This window comes from Pelobates fuscus, chromosome 1, assembly GCF_036172605.1.
Source record: "Pelobates fuscus isolate aPelFus1 chromosome 1, aPelFus1.pri, whole genome shotgun sequence".
Lineage (NCBI taxonomy): Eukaryota > Metazoa > Chordata > Amphibia > Anura > Pelobatidae > Pelobates > Pelobates fuscus.
In genome coordinates, this window is record NC_086317.1 from 115,449,932 (window position 1) to 115,468,852 (window position 18,921).

Below are 18,921 nucleotides of genomic sequence, written 5' to 3' on the forward strand. Positions count from 1 at the left end.
GGGTGTGGCCGTGGCCATCTTGTTCTGGTGGGTCCTGTTCAGAGTGTACAGCATTGAGAGTACAGCATTGAGGTTTATAGAGGATTCCGTGAGACCACTGGATCCATTATAGACAAACCAATTCTTTGCAGCCGTCGCTGGGGATGGCTGACAGGATTGATACTGTAGCCGAGCCCGCCAAGAGTCAAGCAGTAGAAATATATATAGCCCAAACTTGGTCTCTGTGTATCTCTTGATGGGGTTGCAATTTCACTGAAATTTCAGGGAGAATGGGGGATGGCTGACAGTGCAATGGTTGATTATTTAATGGCTGAAGATAAAGTGTGGAATTTCTAACAACTTATAAGTAGCATATGTTCCTACAATTGATAAATCAAAGTCAAAAACGTTGTTAGCTTTATTTTGTTACTTCTGCTTTATTAGGTTTTTCTTCAGTACTACGTATTTTTATAAACCCAGAGATTAATTTTCTGCTTGTCATAACTCAACCCTGCAATACACTTAAATTGCTCAACAAAAAGATAATAGAAAAAATGAAACACAATAAATAATGCTAATCTACAATGGCGTGTGCCAAGAGTATCCTGACACACCCTGATAGCCCTAACTGAACTTTTGTATCCGTTGATTGATTGTTTTTGTAGCTGAAGATAAAAACAAAACAGACTAAATATGTTTTTCTCTTTATATTTGTATATACCTGGTTACCTGTCCTGCCACAACCCGATTGTTCTATGTATTTTGTACTAAAACAAATTTAAGTCTCATGAAAGAGCCGTAAGGTTTATGAGCTTATAAGGTACTTTGCAAAAAATGCTTGAGCATGCATCTACTTGAATGGCATTTCAGATGTCCAAGAGTATACTTCCCTCAGCATCATGGGTCAATTGCATCACCCTGGATATAGAACTGCAAAAGAAGGTGAGTGTTCCATATTGATGCAAGAAAATCCACCTGTGTAGATGGGTCCAGAAACTAGGATCCGTCACATTGGTGGAAGTACACCTAGTTGGACACTCCAGAAGTGTCCTGGGGCATAACCCCTATCCAAAAGGAGAAAGGCAAAATACTCAAATAGTTGGGAAAAAAATCCGAACTTGAAGAGTATGAACTGGAGTATATTATAAACAAATGTTCTTGAATTCATTCAGTAAATAGTTAGATAGCATGGGTACAAAATAGAATAGTCTATATAGTGCAATCAAGCCTAAATGGCTCACCTCAAATCCCTCTTGAAGAGCGACAGACTAGAGACTTTAATTAACGGTACATAGGGTCAAGTCTAGTAGCTCCGAGAGTATACAGCAGGTTTATATAGCCGAATGAATAGCTAGGAGACTGGTCACTGGACAAAGCTTAGATAGTTGTTATAGTGCCGTGTGACTTGTAGTATCACTTATACAGCTATAAGTCTATAAATTCACAACCTAAGGCACAATAAACAACCATTCGGCTAACATAACAGGCTTTCTGGAAGATATGACTGCTGCTAGCTTGTATATTATAGCTACTCGCACCAATAGGGGATTGGTGATATCCCCCTTACTCGTTGTGCAGCTGACTGTAAAACAAGGTCTAAATAATGATTTTTTAGTAGGTAGTTGTTTATTGCTAGGATTCTTTAGAGGTGAGCCATTTAGGCTTGATTGCACTATATAGACTATTCTATTTTGTGCCCATGCTATCTAACTATTTACTGAATTAATTCAAGAACATTTGTTTATATTATACTCCAGTTCATACTCTTTAAGTTCGGATTTTTTTCCCAACTATTTGCGAGTGTTCCATATTATCTCTTCTGTAATACTCAATCGAGTAAGCACATCCATACAATAAAGAACAACCATTTTGATATAAGCATATAAATAGGCACCATGCAGCAGCACCGGGGCCCGCACACTTGGGGGCCCATCGAGTGGCCCATGCACTTAGGGCAACTTGATGGATATTACTGACCAGAAGCCCAGTCAGGCTTCGTGGCCCTTTAACAGCACCACTGTGCCTCTGTAGTATCGGCAGCCTGGAAGGTAGTGAGTTCACTTCCTCCCAGCTACAAGAACCATCGCGTGGGAGGGAGATGAGGCTCAGGAAGAGTAGAAGGAGGCAGCACAAAAAGAAGGGGAGAAGCAAGGAGAGACCCAGCTTCAACAAACACTCCCAATCAGACCCAGCCAGCAGCAGGATCCCAGGCAAGTCTCCTTACTGCACATAAAAGGTATGTTAACAGGAGGGTGGCTAAACTATAAAAATTCAGCCACAGGGCCGGCCTTAGGCATTTTGACGCCCTGTGCGAAAAATCTTCACAGCGCCCCCCCCTCCCCCCCCGTCATCCATGTATGCTGTAATGTTTGTGTTGTCTGTGTATGTGATAGTAGGTGTGATGAATGTGTGTGATATGTATGCTATGTGTGATATTTGTAATGGGTGTATTAACAGTGTGTGATATGCGTGTATTGGTTGTATGTGACACACACACACACACACACACACAGAGTCAGACGGCCATACACACACACAGGAAGACATCCACACACACACACACACAGGCAGACAGTCATACACACACACACACAGACACACAAAGGCAGACAGTCAGTCATACACACAGACACAGACAGTAATACACACAGACACACACAGAGGCAGACAGTCATACACACAGACACACACAGGCAGACAGTCATACACACAGACACACAGAGGCAGACAGCCATACACACAGACACACACAGGCAGACAGCCATACACACAGACACACACAGGCAGACAGCCATACACACAGACACACAGAGGCAGACAGCCATACACACAGACACACAGAGGCAGACAGCCATACACACAGAGGCAGACAGCCATACACACAGAGGCAGACAGCCATACACACAGAGGCAGACAGCCATACACACAGAGGCAGACAGCCATACACTCAGAGGCAGACAGCCATACACACAGAGGCAGTCATACACACAATCACACACACAGAGGTAGACAGTCATACACACAGAGGCAGACAGTCATACACACAGAGGCAGACAGTCATACACACAGAGGCAGACAGTAATACACACAGACACACACACACAGAGGCAGACAGTAATACACACAGACACACACAGGCAGACAGTCAGTCATACACACAGACACAGACAGTAATACACACAGACACACACAGAGGCAGACAGTAATACACACAGACACACACAGAGGCAGACAGTCATACACACAGACACACACAGAGGCAGACAGTCATACACACACACACAGACACACACAGGCAGACAGTCATACACAGACACACACACACAGGCAGACAGTCATACACAGACACACACACACAGGCAGACAGTCATACACAGACACACACACACAGGCAGACAGTCATACACAGACACACACACACAGGCAGACAGTCATACACAGACACACACACACAGGCAGACAGTCATACACAGACACACACACAGGCAGACAGTCATACACACACAGACAGTAATAAACACAGGCAAAGAGTCACACTCACCTGACAATCCCACAGTTACCTGTGGAGTTCATTGTGGAGGCAGTGCAGCTCCTGGTGACTGTTTGGTGGGGAAGCAGGGACTCCTTCCTGCTTCCCCTGCAGCAGTTTTCCGGCGCTTTTAGCTCCGCCCCCGCCGCACGGTAAGCTCCGCCCCCGCTGCAAATTTAAAAAAATAAAAAAAATAAAAATATATATTTTTTTTTTTTTAAATCCACGGCGCCCCCTGCTCCATGGCGCCCTGTGCGGCCGCACAGCTCGCACACCCCTAAGGCCGGCCCTGTTCAGACATACATGTGTGTATGCATCTATGTGTGTGTATCTTTGTACCAGTGTGTGCATCAGTGCGTGTATCTGTGTGTCAGGGTGATTGTATGTGTCAGTGTGTTTGTGTGTATCAGAGTGTGTATATGTGTGTCAGCGAGTGTGTATGTGTCAGTGCAGTGCTGAACCTTGGGTCACAGATGCCTGGGTGCAGAATTTTTGGGGCACCCCCAGGTTGGTGTGGACCTCTTACTAACTCCTCCCCTTTGCAACAACTCCAACTCTCCATCTAGACACACACTCATTGACAGTCACACACTCTCACTGAGAGACACACAGACTCACTGATTTTACACACGCTCACAGGAACATACTCAGACAGACACATTGACACACACTCTCAATGACAGATACACAATCTCATAGATTTGAAACACTCACGACAAACACTTACAGACACACAAATACACACTTACTGACACATACACACACTGACAGACACTCTCACTGATTTAAAAACACTCACTGGCAGACACACACGCATAGATGCCTAGACATACATTCACATATATATATATACGGACATCACAATAATCGCAAACTGAACACATCAATATCGAATAAAAGGGACTGCATTCCAGTCACAGAATTCCATTTCTTTTGAATGATATAAAATGCAAAACATAAGCAAAGAAAATGTGGTTCACCAAGCTAAGGAGGTGACCACATCTCCAGAAATTCGTGGTACACAAAACAAGGTAGTCCAGCACTCAGCGTTCTAAATCACAAAATACATAAACACACAATTACACACACAGTCACATGCATACCTAGACAGTCACACACAATACAATACACACAAATTCACACAGCCATATGGGCACTGTATTGGTCACATATACACACACAGCCAGTCACATACTCACACAATATAAGTAACAACAGTCACTCACAGTCACATACACACAGTCCTTGATGCCATGAGCCCCGGGAAGTGGAGAGGAGGCCAGTGTTTGGAGAAGCATGCCTTCCTTCCTGCTTCCCCTCTGTGCAGCAGTGGCTCTAGACTTGGCGAGGCCCTCTTAAACAATTATCTCTATAAACTCTTTTGTAGGTATAATTTTTTTATGCAAAGCTTCTATGTAAAATATGCTATTGCTATGTGAGTACACTATTTTATATATTTTTTCATTGTATTTACCTTATCAATACATATTGCACTATTTGGATTCTCTATGTCTCTCCATATGTCATCTGCCTGAGACTGTCAAGACGCCTACTGCTTCATATATATCCTGAGACGGGGATTGTTCCGTCTATGCGAAATAACAGCTAAGCTCTGAGTTAGCTCTGATAAATGTGAGTGTGCATTAATTTAAGCACTCTTTCACATACCCACTATACCTACCTTATTGCACTATTATTCTCTATGTTTTTTACTTTGAGGTCAACTGTATAGAGACCGTCATCATAAGATCTGTGTACGTATATTATTTATATCATACTGTCTAGGGCGCGGTCCCCCCCTCTTTTCTGTTCACACTATTCTGTTACAAGGCTGGGAATCCTTGTATTGGTTACTGCTGCCCAATCTTGTTGTTTAAATTGCTATAGTGAGCACCTAATCCTTTTGTTTTTTTAAACCTGACATTGCAAGACAGCTTGTTATATGTTTTGACAGCCTCAGCCCAAGGCACAAAATCCTGGTAATTGTTTAGCAACTGGTGGTCCAGTCTTGAGGCATTGTATCTTGGATACTTGCCATTTCTTGTCTTAGCTTAGGTTACCATTTATGTTTGATAGTGTATTATTTATTCAGGAATTATGAAACTAAACATGTTTAGGCTTTGCTCTGTATTATTTGGCATATTATTCTGCCCTAGGCTTTTTTCTAAACTTTATAAAGACAGAAGATGCTGATGCAGCAATAGTACTGTAAAAGGTGAATGAAGATGAGCTCTTCCAGTGATTGCAGTGGAACCAATGTATTACAAGAATCTTCTTCCAGTGATAGCAAGAATGCTGACCTTTTACAAGAATATATACATGCCTTCATCATTTCAAAGGTAGGAAAATTATAATATATTAATATATTATTGCTAAATACAGATTAGGGAACAGCACACACACAATATATATATATACAGTTTAAATTTCACAAGGCTACTCAAAATCACCTATCTTTGCATTTCCCATTTTGATTTAGCATTTTTATTTGAAATAGAGCAGATATATGATATGGATTGTGAGTATATGCATCAAAGCACTATCACTTCAATTGTTTAGGTTTGACCCTGTATTTTTTTGTAATTGTGTTTTTATAATATACATTTTGCTTTATATCTATTGTGGCAGGGTCAGAGAGGCTTTCTATGTAAGTAACAGATTGGAGCACTCTCTGTTCCCAGCATGATAGGTTTAATTGGTGGAAGTCAGCCCTTTCAGGTGAATGTAATTAACCTGCACTAGGGGTTTAACGGGTCAGCCTCTGAAGGCATCAGGGAGTCTAACAGCTGGGAGAGAGGAGGCAGTTAAAAGACCACTATAATGCCAGGAAAACAAACTCGTTTTCCTGGCACTATATGTTCATTAGGTTCCCTCCACCCTCAGGGCCCCCCTCCCGCTGTGCTGAAGGGGTTAAAACCACTTAACTTTCTCCAGCACCGGGCTCCCTTGGCGCTGGTGACCTTTCCTCCCCCTGCCAACGTCCGATCTGAATGCGCATGCGCAGCAAGAGCCGCACACGCATTCAAACGACGCACAGGAAAGCATTACTCAATGATTTTTTACGGACGTCCAGTGTTTTCTCACTGTGATTTTCTCTGAAACTGCTATGTTTTCAGCTGCAGGGTTAATACTAAAGGGACCTGGCACCCACACCACTCCATTGAGCTATAGTGGTATAGCAGCCCAGGAATGAAAATTAACCCCATCATGGAATACCATTTGTAAAAGTAGACAACCCACAGTATTCAAAATGGGGTATGTCCAGTCTTTTGTAGTAGCCACTTAGCCACAAACGCTTGCCAAAGTTAGCGTTCAAATTTGTTTTTTTGCATTTTTTTTTTAACATAAAAAAACTGCACTTTTACTGGTGATTTCATCGCCGTGACAAGTTTTACTGTTTTAAACACCCATTTGTGTTCAGCGAAGTCTCCTGAGTATAACAATACCCCCTCAGGTTTTATGGTGTTTTGGAAAGTTACAGGGCCAATATAGAGCTTGCCCAATTCAGTTTTGTCAGATTGGTTTGCTGGGTCTGTGTTGCCTTTTGAGACCATGTGGTAGCCCAGGAATGTGAAATAACCCCATCATGGCATGCCAAAGTTAGCGTTTTCTTTGTGTCCCCCCCCCATTTATAATAACACATATACACACACACACACCTTTATTTTGCTATATATGTAAAATATATTATAATTAATATGAAAATATATATAAATATATATATATGAATAAAAGTAGGTGGAAAAACCTACACATACTAGGAGATCTCTTACCAGACACTGTAAATAGTTCAAATAAATCATATAGAAAATACTCAAAACAGAACCATAAAACAGCTCTAAAATAGCTTTAACAGCCACTTATAAATACATAGAATGGTAGAATAATAAAATACAAAAAATGGGAAATTCAAAAAATCAGTAATTGCAATATAGACTAGAAAAGCTACAATTTCTGGGGAAATTGTGTGAAGTGTTCTTGCCTCCACCAGTAGTCTACAACTGGAGTGGGCGGAGTAACTGTTATTATTTATTTATATAGCACATTTAATTGCAACGTTGTTGCCCAAAGTGCTTCACAGTTACATTAAAACATACAGTTATAAAAACATTAGCAGGTGAAAAAAAGCCCTGTCTATGACATCACTTGCTGCTGCAGCCTTGCACAGGTCAGAGTATTTTTACGGTTGCCATCTTCAAATGGTCGTATTTTAAAAACTATAAATCCTACAGTGAAGAGCTTTATATTGTGAGAATCACAAGACCCAGACCTACATTTTGATGTATAGTATGTCTCTGAGATATTAACAATGAAGGCACAGTCGCAGTTTAGAAATTGCCCTTCAAATGTGAGCTTTGCAGAGTGGAGTTTCAATGAATGTCAATGGACTGCGTGAGTTGCAAACAAATGGTCATATTGTGAAAACTATAAGGACTATGGCTTAGCTGTGGACATTTTTAGTGACAGCAGGGATAGCTGAACGTTTTGATATAAGATTTGTGTAGGTGGACCTGAAAATGAGGGAGTGGTGGCAGTTTAGAAATCATGTCCTGATTTTTCAGCTTTTGCCAGCTCCCACTCTAGCTTTGCCATTCATTCCTATGGGACAAATTTCGCCACAAGAACGACGATATTCCGAGAACCATTCGGTGAAACGTTCCACAAAGTAATAGCAATCCGATCGGGAACAATCTGCACGTTTTGGTAAATTTTCGTCTATGTAGTGTAAAAACTGTGGGAGGAGTTAGGGTGGCAAATTTGGCTATAATAATAATAATAATATATATGTGAGATAACAGTAAGTGGTCTTGCTTTGCAAGAACACTTAATAATAATAATATATATGTGAGATAACATTAAGTGGTCTTGCTATGCAAGAACACTTAATTATATACACTAGGTGGCAGCCTTGTATAAAAAAAAAACCGCTAGGTATAAAGGGAATCTTCCACTAAACAGCGAATAATCTTAATGATTAGAAATGGAAAAAAGACTAAGAATTTGCATAATAGCTGAAAATATAAAAATAGATAAAAATAGAGATGAATAGTCCCATAAAGTCAAAAGCGGTGGAAATATAAAATATTGTCCAATAAAGTCAATGAAGGCGCCTCTGAAGAAGTGACTGTGAATTGTCACGAAACACCAGGTATCAGTGGTCAGATGGACCCTTGCCCCAACACTGTGTGCCAGACATGCCATTACTTCCTTTTGCACAATCGAGTACAGGTTGGGGATTGCCTTTTGTGAAAAGAAATTTCGTCCGGGTACCTTCCACTGCGGTGTCCCAATAGCCACAAATTTTTTGAACGCCTCAGACTCCACCAGCTTGTATGGTAAAAGCTGGCGGGCTAATAGTTCAGACAAGCCAGCTGTCAGACGCTGGGCAAGGGGGTGACTTTCTGACATTGGCATCTTACGCTCAAACATGTCCTTGACAGACACCTGACTGTGGGCAGATGAGCAGGAACTGCTCAAGGCGAGAGACGGAGTGGCGGATGGTTGAGGGGGGCAAGGAGGACAGCAGTGGTTGACGTGGCTGAAGATGCTGGACCAGGCGGCTTTGAGTTTGTGTGCTGCTTGTACTCATGTGTTGATCCCATAGGCGTTTGTGATGTGCGATCATGTGCCTACACAAAGCAGTTGTACCTAGGTGGGTGTTGGACTTCCCACGACTCAGTTTCTTTTGGCACAGGTTGCAAATGGCATCGCTGTTGTGAGAGGCAGACACACATAAAAAAAAGCCACACTGCTGAGCTCTGCAATGACGGCATTCTGGTGGTGGACACAGCATGCGTTGATTGGCGTGCTGTCGGGCTGACCCCGGGTGCCGATGCATGCTGTCTGACTGTGCCACTAGCTCCTTGAGACGACCTTCCCCTGCTTCCAACTCGTCTCCTCCTCCTCTCTGTCTCCCCATCTGAACTTTCGCCCTGTTCTTCTTCTTGCCGAGTGGGCACCCACGTGACATCCATGGACGCATCGTCATCATCAACCGCTTCACTTGTATCTGACAACTCAGCAAAGGAAGCAGCAGCGGGTACAACATCATCATCATCACACCGTACGTCCATGTGTCTAATGCTGCCTGACTGAGACATATCCCTGTTATCTACATCCTCTGGCAATAATGGTTGAGCATCACTCATTTCTTCAAACGGATGTGTAAATAACTCCTCTGACAGATAAAGTGAAGCAGCTGTGGTGCTAGTGTTGGTGGTGGTGGCAGGCAGGTGAGTGGTATCTTGAGAGGTGCCCGAATCTAAGCTGGAGGAGGATGGTGCGTCAAGGTTCCGAGCGGAAGCTGTAGAAGATTGGGTGTCCTGTGTTAGCCAGTCACTATGTCCTCAGAACTTTTCAAGTTCAGGGTACGTGGCCTCTGAAAATTGGGCATTATTCTAGGGCAAAAGGGAATCATAGCACCACGACCACGACGGCCCCTGCTTCTGCCTGTAATTTTTTTTTGGATTAGTGGTACTATGCATGCACGCTACTGTGAGACCAGATATGAGTGGCAATGTGCACTGGCAGAGGTTGGCAGAGTACACGCTGTAGGCCTGACACACCCGCTTGAAGACAAGTAACTGCCATTCAATCTATAACAGTGAAAAAAGGTTTTTGGTTTTAAATGCACGCTATTGTGACACCAGATATGAGTGGCAATGTGCACTTGCAGAGGTTGGCAGAGTACACGCTGTAGGCCTGACACACCCGCTTGAAGATAAGTAACTGCTATTCAATCTATAACAGTGAAAAAAGTGTTTTGGTTTTAAATGCACGCTATTGTGACACCAGATATGAGTGGCAATGTGCACTTGCAGAGGTTGGCAGAGTACACGCTGTAGGCCTGACACCCGCTTGCAGACAAGTAAATGCTATTCAATCTATAACAGTGAAAAAAGTTTTTTGGTTTTAAATGCACGCTATTGTGACACCAGGTATGAGTGGCAATGTGCACTTGAAGAGGTTGGCAGAGTACACGCTGTAGGCCTGACACACCCGCTTGAAGACAACTAACTGCTATTCAATCTATAACAGTGAAAAAAGTTTTTGGTTTTAAATGCACGCTATTGTGACACCAGATATGAATGGCACTGTGCACTGGCAGAGGTTGACAGAGTACACGCTTTTGGCCTGACACACAGACGCTTGCACACAACTAACTGCTATTCAATCTATTACAGTGAAAAAAAAGTTTTTGGGTTTTTAAATGCACGCAATTGTGCCACCAGATATGAGTGGCACTGTGCACTGGCAGAGTACACGCTGTTGGCCTGACACACAGATGCTTGCAGACAACTAACTGCTATTCAATCTATAACAGTGAAATTTTTTGTTTTTGTTTTTAAATGCACGCTATTGTGACACCAGATATGAGTGGCACTGTGCACTGGCAGAGGTTGGCAGAGTACACACTGTAGGTCTGACACACAGACGCTTGCAGACAACTAACTGCTATTCAATCTATTACAGTGAAAAAAATGTTTTTGTTTTAAAATGCAAGCTATGGTGACACCAAATATGAGTGGTGGCACTGGGTAAGTGGGTACAGTATCCACTGTGAGCCTGACACAGAAGCTGGCAGGCAGGCAGGCAACTGCAAAAAAGCAGACTGATGTTCTAGCCCTAAAAAGGCCTTTTTGGAGTGCTGTCCTTACAGCAGAGATCAGATGAGTCCTTCAGGACTGTAGTGGACACTGAATACACTAGCCTAGCTATACATTTCCCTATCAAATGAGCAGCAGCTACACTTTCCCTCCTCTATCTAAGAATGCAGCTTCAGAATGAATCTAAAATGGATGCTGTACAGGAGGTTGGAGGGTCTGGAAGGGAGGGTCTGCTGCTAATTGGCTGGAATGTGTCTGCTGACTGTGAGGCACAGGGTCAAAGTTTAGTCAATGATGATGAACAGGGGGCAGATCGAACCGCGCATGTGTTCGCCCGCCGTGGCGAACGCGAACATGCTATGTTCGCCAGGAACTATTCGCCAGCGAACAGTTCGGTACATCACTATCTACAAAAATAAAAATAGTTCAATAGTTCAGCATAGTTCAGAAAAATAGTACTCTTTCACAGACTATAAAGAAATCAGTTTAGACACCAGACATTTTGTTCCATAAAAATGGCTAAGGGTAGCAATATGGCTGACAACAAGACAATGTCAGCTTCCACATAGTTCTTCTTTTGTTTGCTGGATTTTCACCACAATGCTCTGTGCAACACCCCAATAGTTGAAAGGGTTATTACAGAACCAGCGGTATTAGACAGCACTGCAACTTCAGGACTTTCCAGGTTCTTGCGTGCAAAGTTTATGTCCTCATAAATAAGTATCTCAGTTTCTTCGAACTGCATGGATAATTACCAAACAGATGTAATTGCAAAATACTTATTGCATGGTCAGCCAGAGAGATGGGTGTGTAGTCCCAGAAATCAGGCGGCACAAACACTCCGGACGGTCTCTACAATCATACAAACACAAGGATTAATACAACATTAATTAATTACCTAGGCTAAAACTTAAATTAGAGATTAAGGTTAAACCCTTAAAGGGACACTATAGTCACCTGAACAACTTCAGCTTAATGAGGTTGTTCAGGTGAGTGCTACAGCTACCCGGAGCCTTTTTCTTGTAAGCACTGTATTTTCTGAGAAAATGCAGTGTTTACATTGGAAGCTTGGAACACCTCTTGTTGCAGTCAATCAGACGGCCACCAGAGGGACTTCCGAGTTCAGAGGCCCTAAAAAGGCCTCTCGTCCGATGCATTCTGGGTGAATGCATCAGACGGGCTATCAGCACACAAAGCACTGTGAACGCGCTTTGTGTGCTGATAGCCTGTCAGCACTGCTGCGGGCGTGGCTTCAGCTGACAGCTTCAGCTTCAGCTGACAGCTGAAGCCCGAACCCACAGGGAGCTGACTGTCCACAATAGTGGTTGAAGGGGGGGGGGGGGGGGGGGAGACCTACTCTCCTTCCCCCCCCCGGCCCCCACCGCTGTGCGGCGGGTGGGGGCCCTAAAATTATCAATAAGGGGGGGGACCTACTGTCCCCCCCCCGGCCCCCACCCCTGTGCGGCGGGTGGGGGCCCTAAAATTATCAATAAGGGGGACCTACTGTCCCCCCCCCCCAGCCCCCACCCCTGTGCGGCGGGTGGGGGCCCTAAAATTAAAATTATCAATAAGGGGGGGACCTATTGTCCCCCCCCGGCCCCCACCCCTGAGCGGTGGGTGGGGGCCCTAAAATTATCGATAAGGGGGGGGGCCTACTGTCCCCCCCGGCCCCCACCCCTGTGCGGCGGGTGGGGGCCCTAAAATTATCAATAAGGGGGGGACCTACTGTCCCCCCCGGCCCCCACCCCTGTGCGGCGGGTGGGGGCCCTAAAATTATCAATAAGGGGGGGACCTATTGTCCCCCCCCGGCCCCCACCCCTGAGCGGTGGGTGGGGTCCCTAAAATGATCAATAAGGGGGGGACCTACTGTCCCCCCCGGCCCCCACCCCTGAGCGGTGGGTGGGGGCCCTAAATACAAAGGGGGGGGGGACCCTAGTTAACCCTCCCCCCCCCCCCAAAAAAAAAATTATCTCCCTACCTACCCCCCTCACCCTAAAAATAATGAGGGGGGGAACATTAACTAAAAACCTGTAAAAAAATAAAAAAATAAAAAGAGATAAAAAAAACTTACCATTCGATGTTTTCTTTCTTCTAAAATCTTCTTTCTTCAGCCCAAAAAAGGCCAAATAAAAATCCATAATAACCGACGCAATTAAAAAAAAAATAAAAAAAAAAAAAAAAAACGAGCGCAAAAAAAATAATCCATCTTCACCCATGGAGGGCTCCGCGCAGACTGAGCTCCGCAGGGTGGGGAAGGCTTATAAAGCCTTGCCCCGCCCTGCAATTAGGCTAAGAACACTCTGATTGGTGGGTTTAAACCAATCAGAGTGCTCTTTGTCATTTTACAAGCGTGGGAAAGTTCTTTGGAATTTTCCCACGCTTGTAAAATGACACAGAGCACTGTGATTGGATGGATTTCAAGCCATCCAATCACAGTGCTCTGTGTCATTTTACAAGCGTGGTAAAGTTCTTTGGAATTTTCCCACGCTTGTAAAATGACACAGAGCACTGTGATTGGATGGATTTCAAGCCATCCAATCACAGTGCTCTGTGTCATTTTACAAGCGTGGGAAAGTTCTTTGGAATTTTCCCACGCTTGTAAAATGACACAGAGCACTGTGATTGGATGGCTTGAAACCCATCCAATCACAGTGCTCTGTGTCATTTTACAAGCGTGGGGAAATTCCAAAGAATTTTCCCACGCTTGTAAAATGACAAAGAGCACTGTGATTGGATGGCTTGAAATCCATCCAATCACAGTGCTCTGTGTCATTTTACAAGCGTGGGAAAATTCCAAAGAACTTTCCCACGCTTGTAAAATGACACAGAGCACTGTGATTGGATGGCTTGAAATCCATCCAATCACAGTGCTCTGTGTCATTTTACAAGCGTGGGAAAATTCCAAAAAACTTTCCCACGCTTGTAAAATGACAAAGAGCACTCTGATTGGCTCAAACCCACCAATCAGAGTGTTCTTAGCCTAATTGCAGGGCGGGGCAAGGCTTTATAAGCCTTCCCCACCCTGCGGAGCTCAGTCTGCGCGGAGCCCTCCATGGGTGAAGATGGATTATTTTTTTTTGCGCTCGTTTTTTTTTTTTTTTTTTTTAATTGCGTCGGTTATTATGGATTTTTATTTGGCCTTTTTTGGGGCTGAAGAAAGAAGATTTTAGAAGAAAGAAAACATCGAATGGTAAGTTGATTTTGTCTCATTTTTTCTTTTTTACAGGTTTTTAGTTAATGGTCCCCCCTCATTATTTTTAGGGTGAGGGGGGTAGGTAGGGAGATATTTTTTTTTTGGGGGGGGGAGGGTTAACTAGGGTCCCCCCCCCCTTTGTATTTAGGGCCCCCACCCACCGCTCAGGGGTGGGGGCCGGGGGGGACAGTAGGTCCCCCCCTTATTGATAATTTTAGGGCCCCCACCCGCCGCACAGGGGTGGGGGCCGGGGGGGGACAGTAGGTCCCCCCCCTTATTGATAATTGTAGGGCCCCCACCCGCCGCTCAGGGGTGGGGGCCGGGGGGGGGACAGTAGGTCCCCCCCCTCATTGATAATTTTAGGGCCCCCACCCGCCGCACAGGGGTGGGGGCCGGGGGGGGACAGTAGGTCCCCCCCTTATTGATAATTGTAGGGCCCCCACCCGCCGCTCAGGGGTGGGGGCCGGGGGGGGGACAGTAGGTCCCCCCCCTCATTGATAATTTTAGGGCCCCCACCCGCCGCACAGGGGTGGGGGCCGGGGGGGGACAGTAGGTCCCCCCCTTATTGATAATTTTAGGGCCCCCACCCGCCGCTCAGGGGTGGGGGCCGGGGGGGGCAGTAGGTCCCCCCCCTCATTGATAATTTTAGGGCCCCCACCCGCCGCACAGGGGTGGGGGCCGGGGGGGGACAGTAGGTCCCCCCCTTATTGATAATTTTAGGGCCCCCACCCGCCGCTCAGGGGTGGGGGCCGGGGGGGGCAGTAGGTCCCCCCCCTCATTGATAATTTTAGGGCCCCCACCCGCCGCACAGGGGTGGGGGCCGGGGGGGGACTGTAGGTCCCCCCCTTATTGATAATTTTAGGGCCCCCACCCGCCGCTCAGGGGTGGGGGCCGGGGGGGGCAGTAGGTCCCCCCCCTCATTGATCATTTTAGGGCCCCCACCCGCCGCACAGGGGTGGGGGCCGGGGGGGGACAGTAGGTCCCCCCCCTTATTGATAATTTTAGAAAGCGAGCTGAGCTGTCAGTCAGACAGCTCAGCTCGCGAACGCGCATTCCGCGCACATGCGCGGTAAAGCGCTCAGGTTCTTCATAGGGCGGCATTCAATGCCGCTCTATGAAGAACGCGATTGGTCCAGCGCGAAGCCGTCCCATTGGGCCCGCGATTTCGTCATTTTGACGAAAAAGGGGGCGCGGCCTAGCGGGGAGCTCGGCGCTGGAACGGAGGTAAGTTTTTAATATAAAAACACCGATTTTTTTTTTTTAATTAATGAAAGTTCATATAAAAGCAAGAAGGAAGGCTGGGGGACCTGTCTTTCTTGCTTTTATATGGTGACTATAGAGTCCCTTTAATTTATGTAACATGTACTTCTCTTATATTTGCAATCTGTCTTCTATGAAGTTTTACATAATACCCCTTTGGAATGCCTTTGTATGGACGAGAGAAGCACTCACTCCATAGAAATGCTTGTTAGGATGAATATTAAAACACTAACATATTCATATGGGGATAATTCCCAATAAAACTCTGTTCCTAAACTTGAACCTTGATTTGATATTCAAAATGAATTACTTTAATAATCCCAGATAATTCAATACTTTTGGATTAACACCCCAAACTATATAAAATATTAAAAACATGAACCATCTGTGTATTAGGCTGGGGTTGTTGGGTGTGGGTATAGGTTGGAAGCTATGGTTGGTATTGAGGAATCTGTGGGGGTGGGTTTGGGCACTCATTTTTCCAGTGACCCTGCTATCCACAATTAGAACAGTGTGTTCCACCAATGCTAAAGTTGCTACCTCTACAAAAGTTAGACCCTTTGACCAAATCCTCTACCTCTGCCTTTATTCCATATGCAGGATGGGATTACCTAACTCACACCCCCTCTTTGTGCACCCCTCTTTGTGTACCACACAGATATAATATTAATAAGCTTTTAAAGGTTTAATGGATAGTTAAATTGTGTATATAAAGCAAGGTTGTCTAGGGGTATATATATCGACAATGAAAGCATAGCCTTCATATAGGGCTTGCAATACTGACAGTCTGTGTCATGAGCGTAATGCAGACATGCAGTTAGGTACTTTTCCATTGTTATAATATATTACAAAAAAATAAAGCCTTGCAAATTTTTAAAACGCATATTGCTTCCTGTAGCTGGTGCCGTGCAAGGATGTAGTTGGGACATATTTCAAACTGAGTATCAAAAGTCTAACCACAAAACTAAATGTTATACGCTTATCAAGAAAACAAGTTTTAACCCGTTAGTACATACTTTGGATAGCCTCTTTGCATAATTTGGCACCTAGTGAGGTTATTATATTATTTATTAATCCTCTTCTGGATCTGCAAAATGCTTTCAATTTACCCATACAAATATAATAGATAACAAGCACACGGACACCCGTGAAAAAAAATATATATAATAAAAAAACTTAGCTGATAGGTACACTGCTTCCCAAGGTTATCTCCCAGCTGATAACCGTATAACAGAACTGTGTAGTTGATGGGCTATTTTGGGTATATAATATAATATATATAAATATAATACAGTAGTTTAGGAGATTAAAATTACCTCACTTATAAATTTCAGAAATTGTCTAATCTCTATTAAAAATACCATGTTATTATTACCCCATAATCAATGAGGCATACTAGATAAATCTTACTTTGACACAAACAATGCAATATACTTTAAAAGTAGAGTTATCTCTGAGCTGGACAATACTCTCCTATTAGAACTCCTTTATGAGGGAGAGACATATTGTCCATTCAATCCTTTTTATCAGTAAAAGAATGACTTTCAGGATTAATCAATTTGCAAATGGAAACGTGGACCCACGATTTGAACATGAGAAGTTTGCGGGGCCCCTTTCACGTGGGATGTAACAAGCGCTTTTCTTGCTCCAGGAGCGATAGTACACAATTGTTTCATTCTAGCCAGCTGGACAGCATTTCACCTTTTGTAAAAACACTAAATGCTTACGTTAATGATATGCAAATCACTCTGCTAGTTAAACTCCTACACAATGGATAATAAAATTCATAAAACACATAACACACCAATTAATTTCAAACCATATAACTCACAAAACTCACAAAACAGACATCTCACAAAACAGACGTAGTAGAAACACATAATGGATACCCAGCAGATATGCCAATACAGAAAACACATTCATTGCACGCAACTACACACTCTGTGTCCCTCCTAGGAAACACAGGTAGACACAATATGAAAGCAGTCTTAAACTAACACCTCCAAATCTCCATTCCCATATAGCTATATCAGACCACAACACAGAGCCTCTCTGAGCTGATAGAACTACTCCAACTCCAACTACTCTTGGCCAAACACTAGTATTCAACAGCTAATAAAACAGTTATTTGCTAGGTTATTTGGCTGGCATTCTTATCAGTATCACTAGACTGAGACAAACTGATTCAAATATAATTTAAAACAATACAGCAACATATAAATTAAACCACTTTCCAGTTAAGCTGCACACTTCACACATTATCACAGTCACCATTTACACAGAATAAACAGTTAACAGCTGTATTCAGAACATATTATTGTAAGGTATATAAATTTTAGTTTGTATTAGATTTATTTTAGGGATTCTTATGTATACATGGTTTTTCTTAACTAACGTCATTACTTTAGTATTGTATATAAAGAAAGGATCCATTTATATAGCGCGCTCATAACTCAAATATTTGTATGAACCTTCCATTAACTAATCTGAGATGATACTGCATCAACTTAAATCTTATAGAAATTGAGCAAACATCTGGACCAGATTATACAGACATGGTTTCACCCGAATCTTTCAGAACTCTCAGAGACTTAAAAATGTATACTATACCATGTTGAAAGGCATGGCAAACCTTAGACCGGTCAGTCTCCAAGAGCCTTAGTAACACAGGTAGAAACTTTTGTCCATGATCTCTGATCCAGGCTATATACCACAATTTAAAATAACACATACTGTATAATGTGAGACATAGAAGACACAAAACATTTGCACTGGATTATTTAAAGCATCTGTAGCAATAAAAAGGTTAGCTTACAGCACAAAATGAAGCATGTGTTAGACCACTGAAAATGAAAGTGTCGCTCTCTCATTTACAAACAAAATCATATTTACAGTATGGATCCTTTGCAACAAACACACAGGGCAGAGGAGATGTGCTGATTGGTGTTCTATACAATTAATCCCATATGGGAAGTAACTTTCAAATACTAATAAAGTGACTTTTTGTCTCAGTATTAAAATACTGAGCTTATCATGCAAACAATGCAACACATTTACACTTATTCCACTCTCATAGCAAGTGTAGTGGGCTTATGGTATTAAAGTAACAATCATACCAGGCACGCAGATCCCATGTAAAATAACTTACAATAAAACAGAGTAAAATGCTTATACTTCTATGTGACATAAAGAATAAAGCAAAAAGAGTTTAACTATTTCATATCCTTACAGTCAGCACTAATGATTATAAACCTTATCTAGGCATTAAATTCATACGAACAAGAAAAGTTAACTACTTCATATTCTTACATGGTTATTTCCCATTCCTAGGTCAAATCTTGCAAACACTTATT

The 18,921-nt window shown here is 43.3% G+C and overlaps 1 protein-coding gene across 1 annotated transcript in view; it reads left to right on the forward strand.

Annotated features, from left to right (window-relative positions):
- The first annotated feature begins 5,729 nt into the window (after positions 1-5,729).
- Positions 5,730-18,921, forward strand: part of LOC134607285 (acetylserotonin O-methyltransferase-like) — a 113,433-nt gene continuing 100,241 nt past the window's right edge. The window contains exon 1 of the mRNA XM_063450178.1: positions 5,730-5,847. Within this exon, the coding sequence (XP_063306248.1) occupies positions 5,734-5,847 (114 nt within the window). The 5' untranslated portion in view covers positions 5,730-5,733. The remainder of the gene's footprint in view (positions 5,848-18,921) is intronic.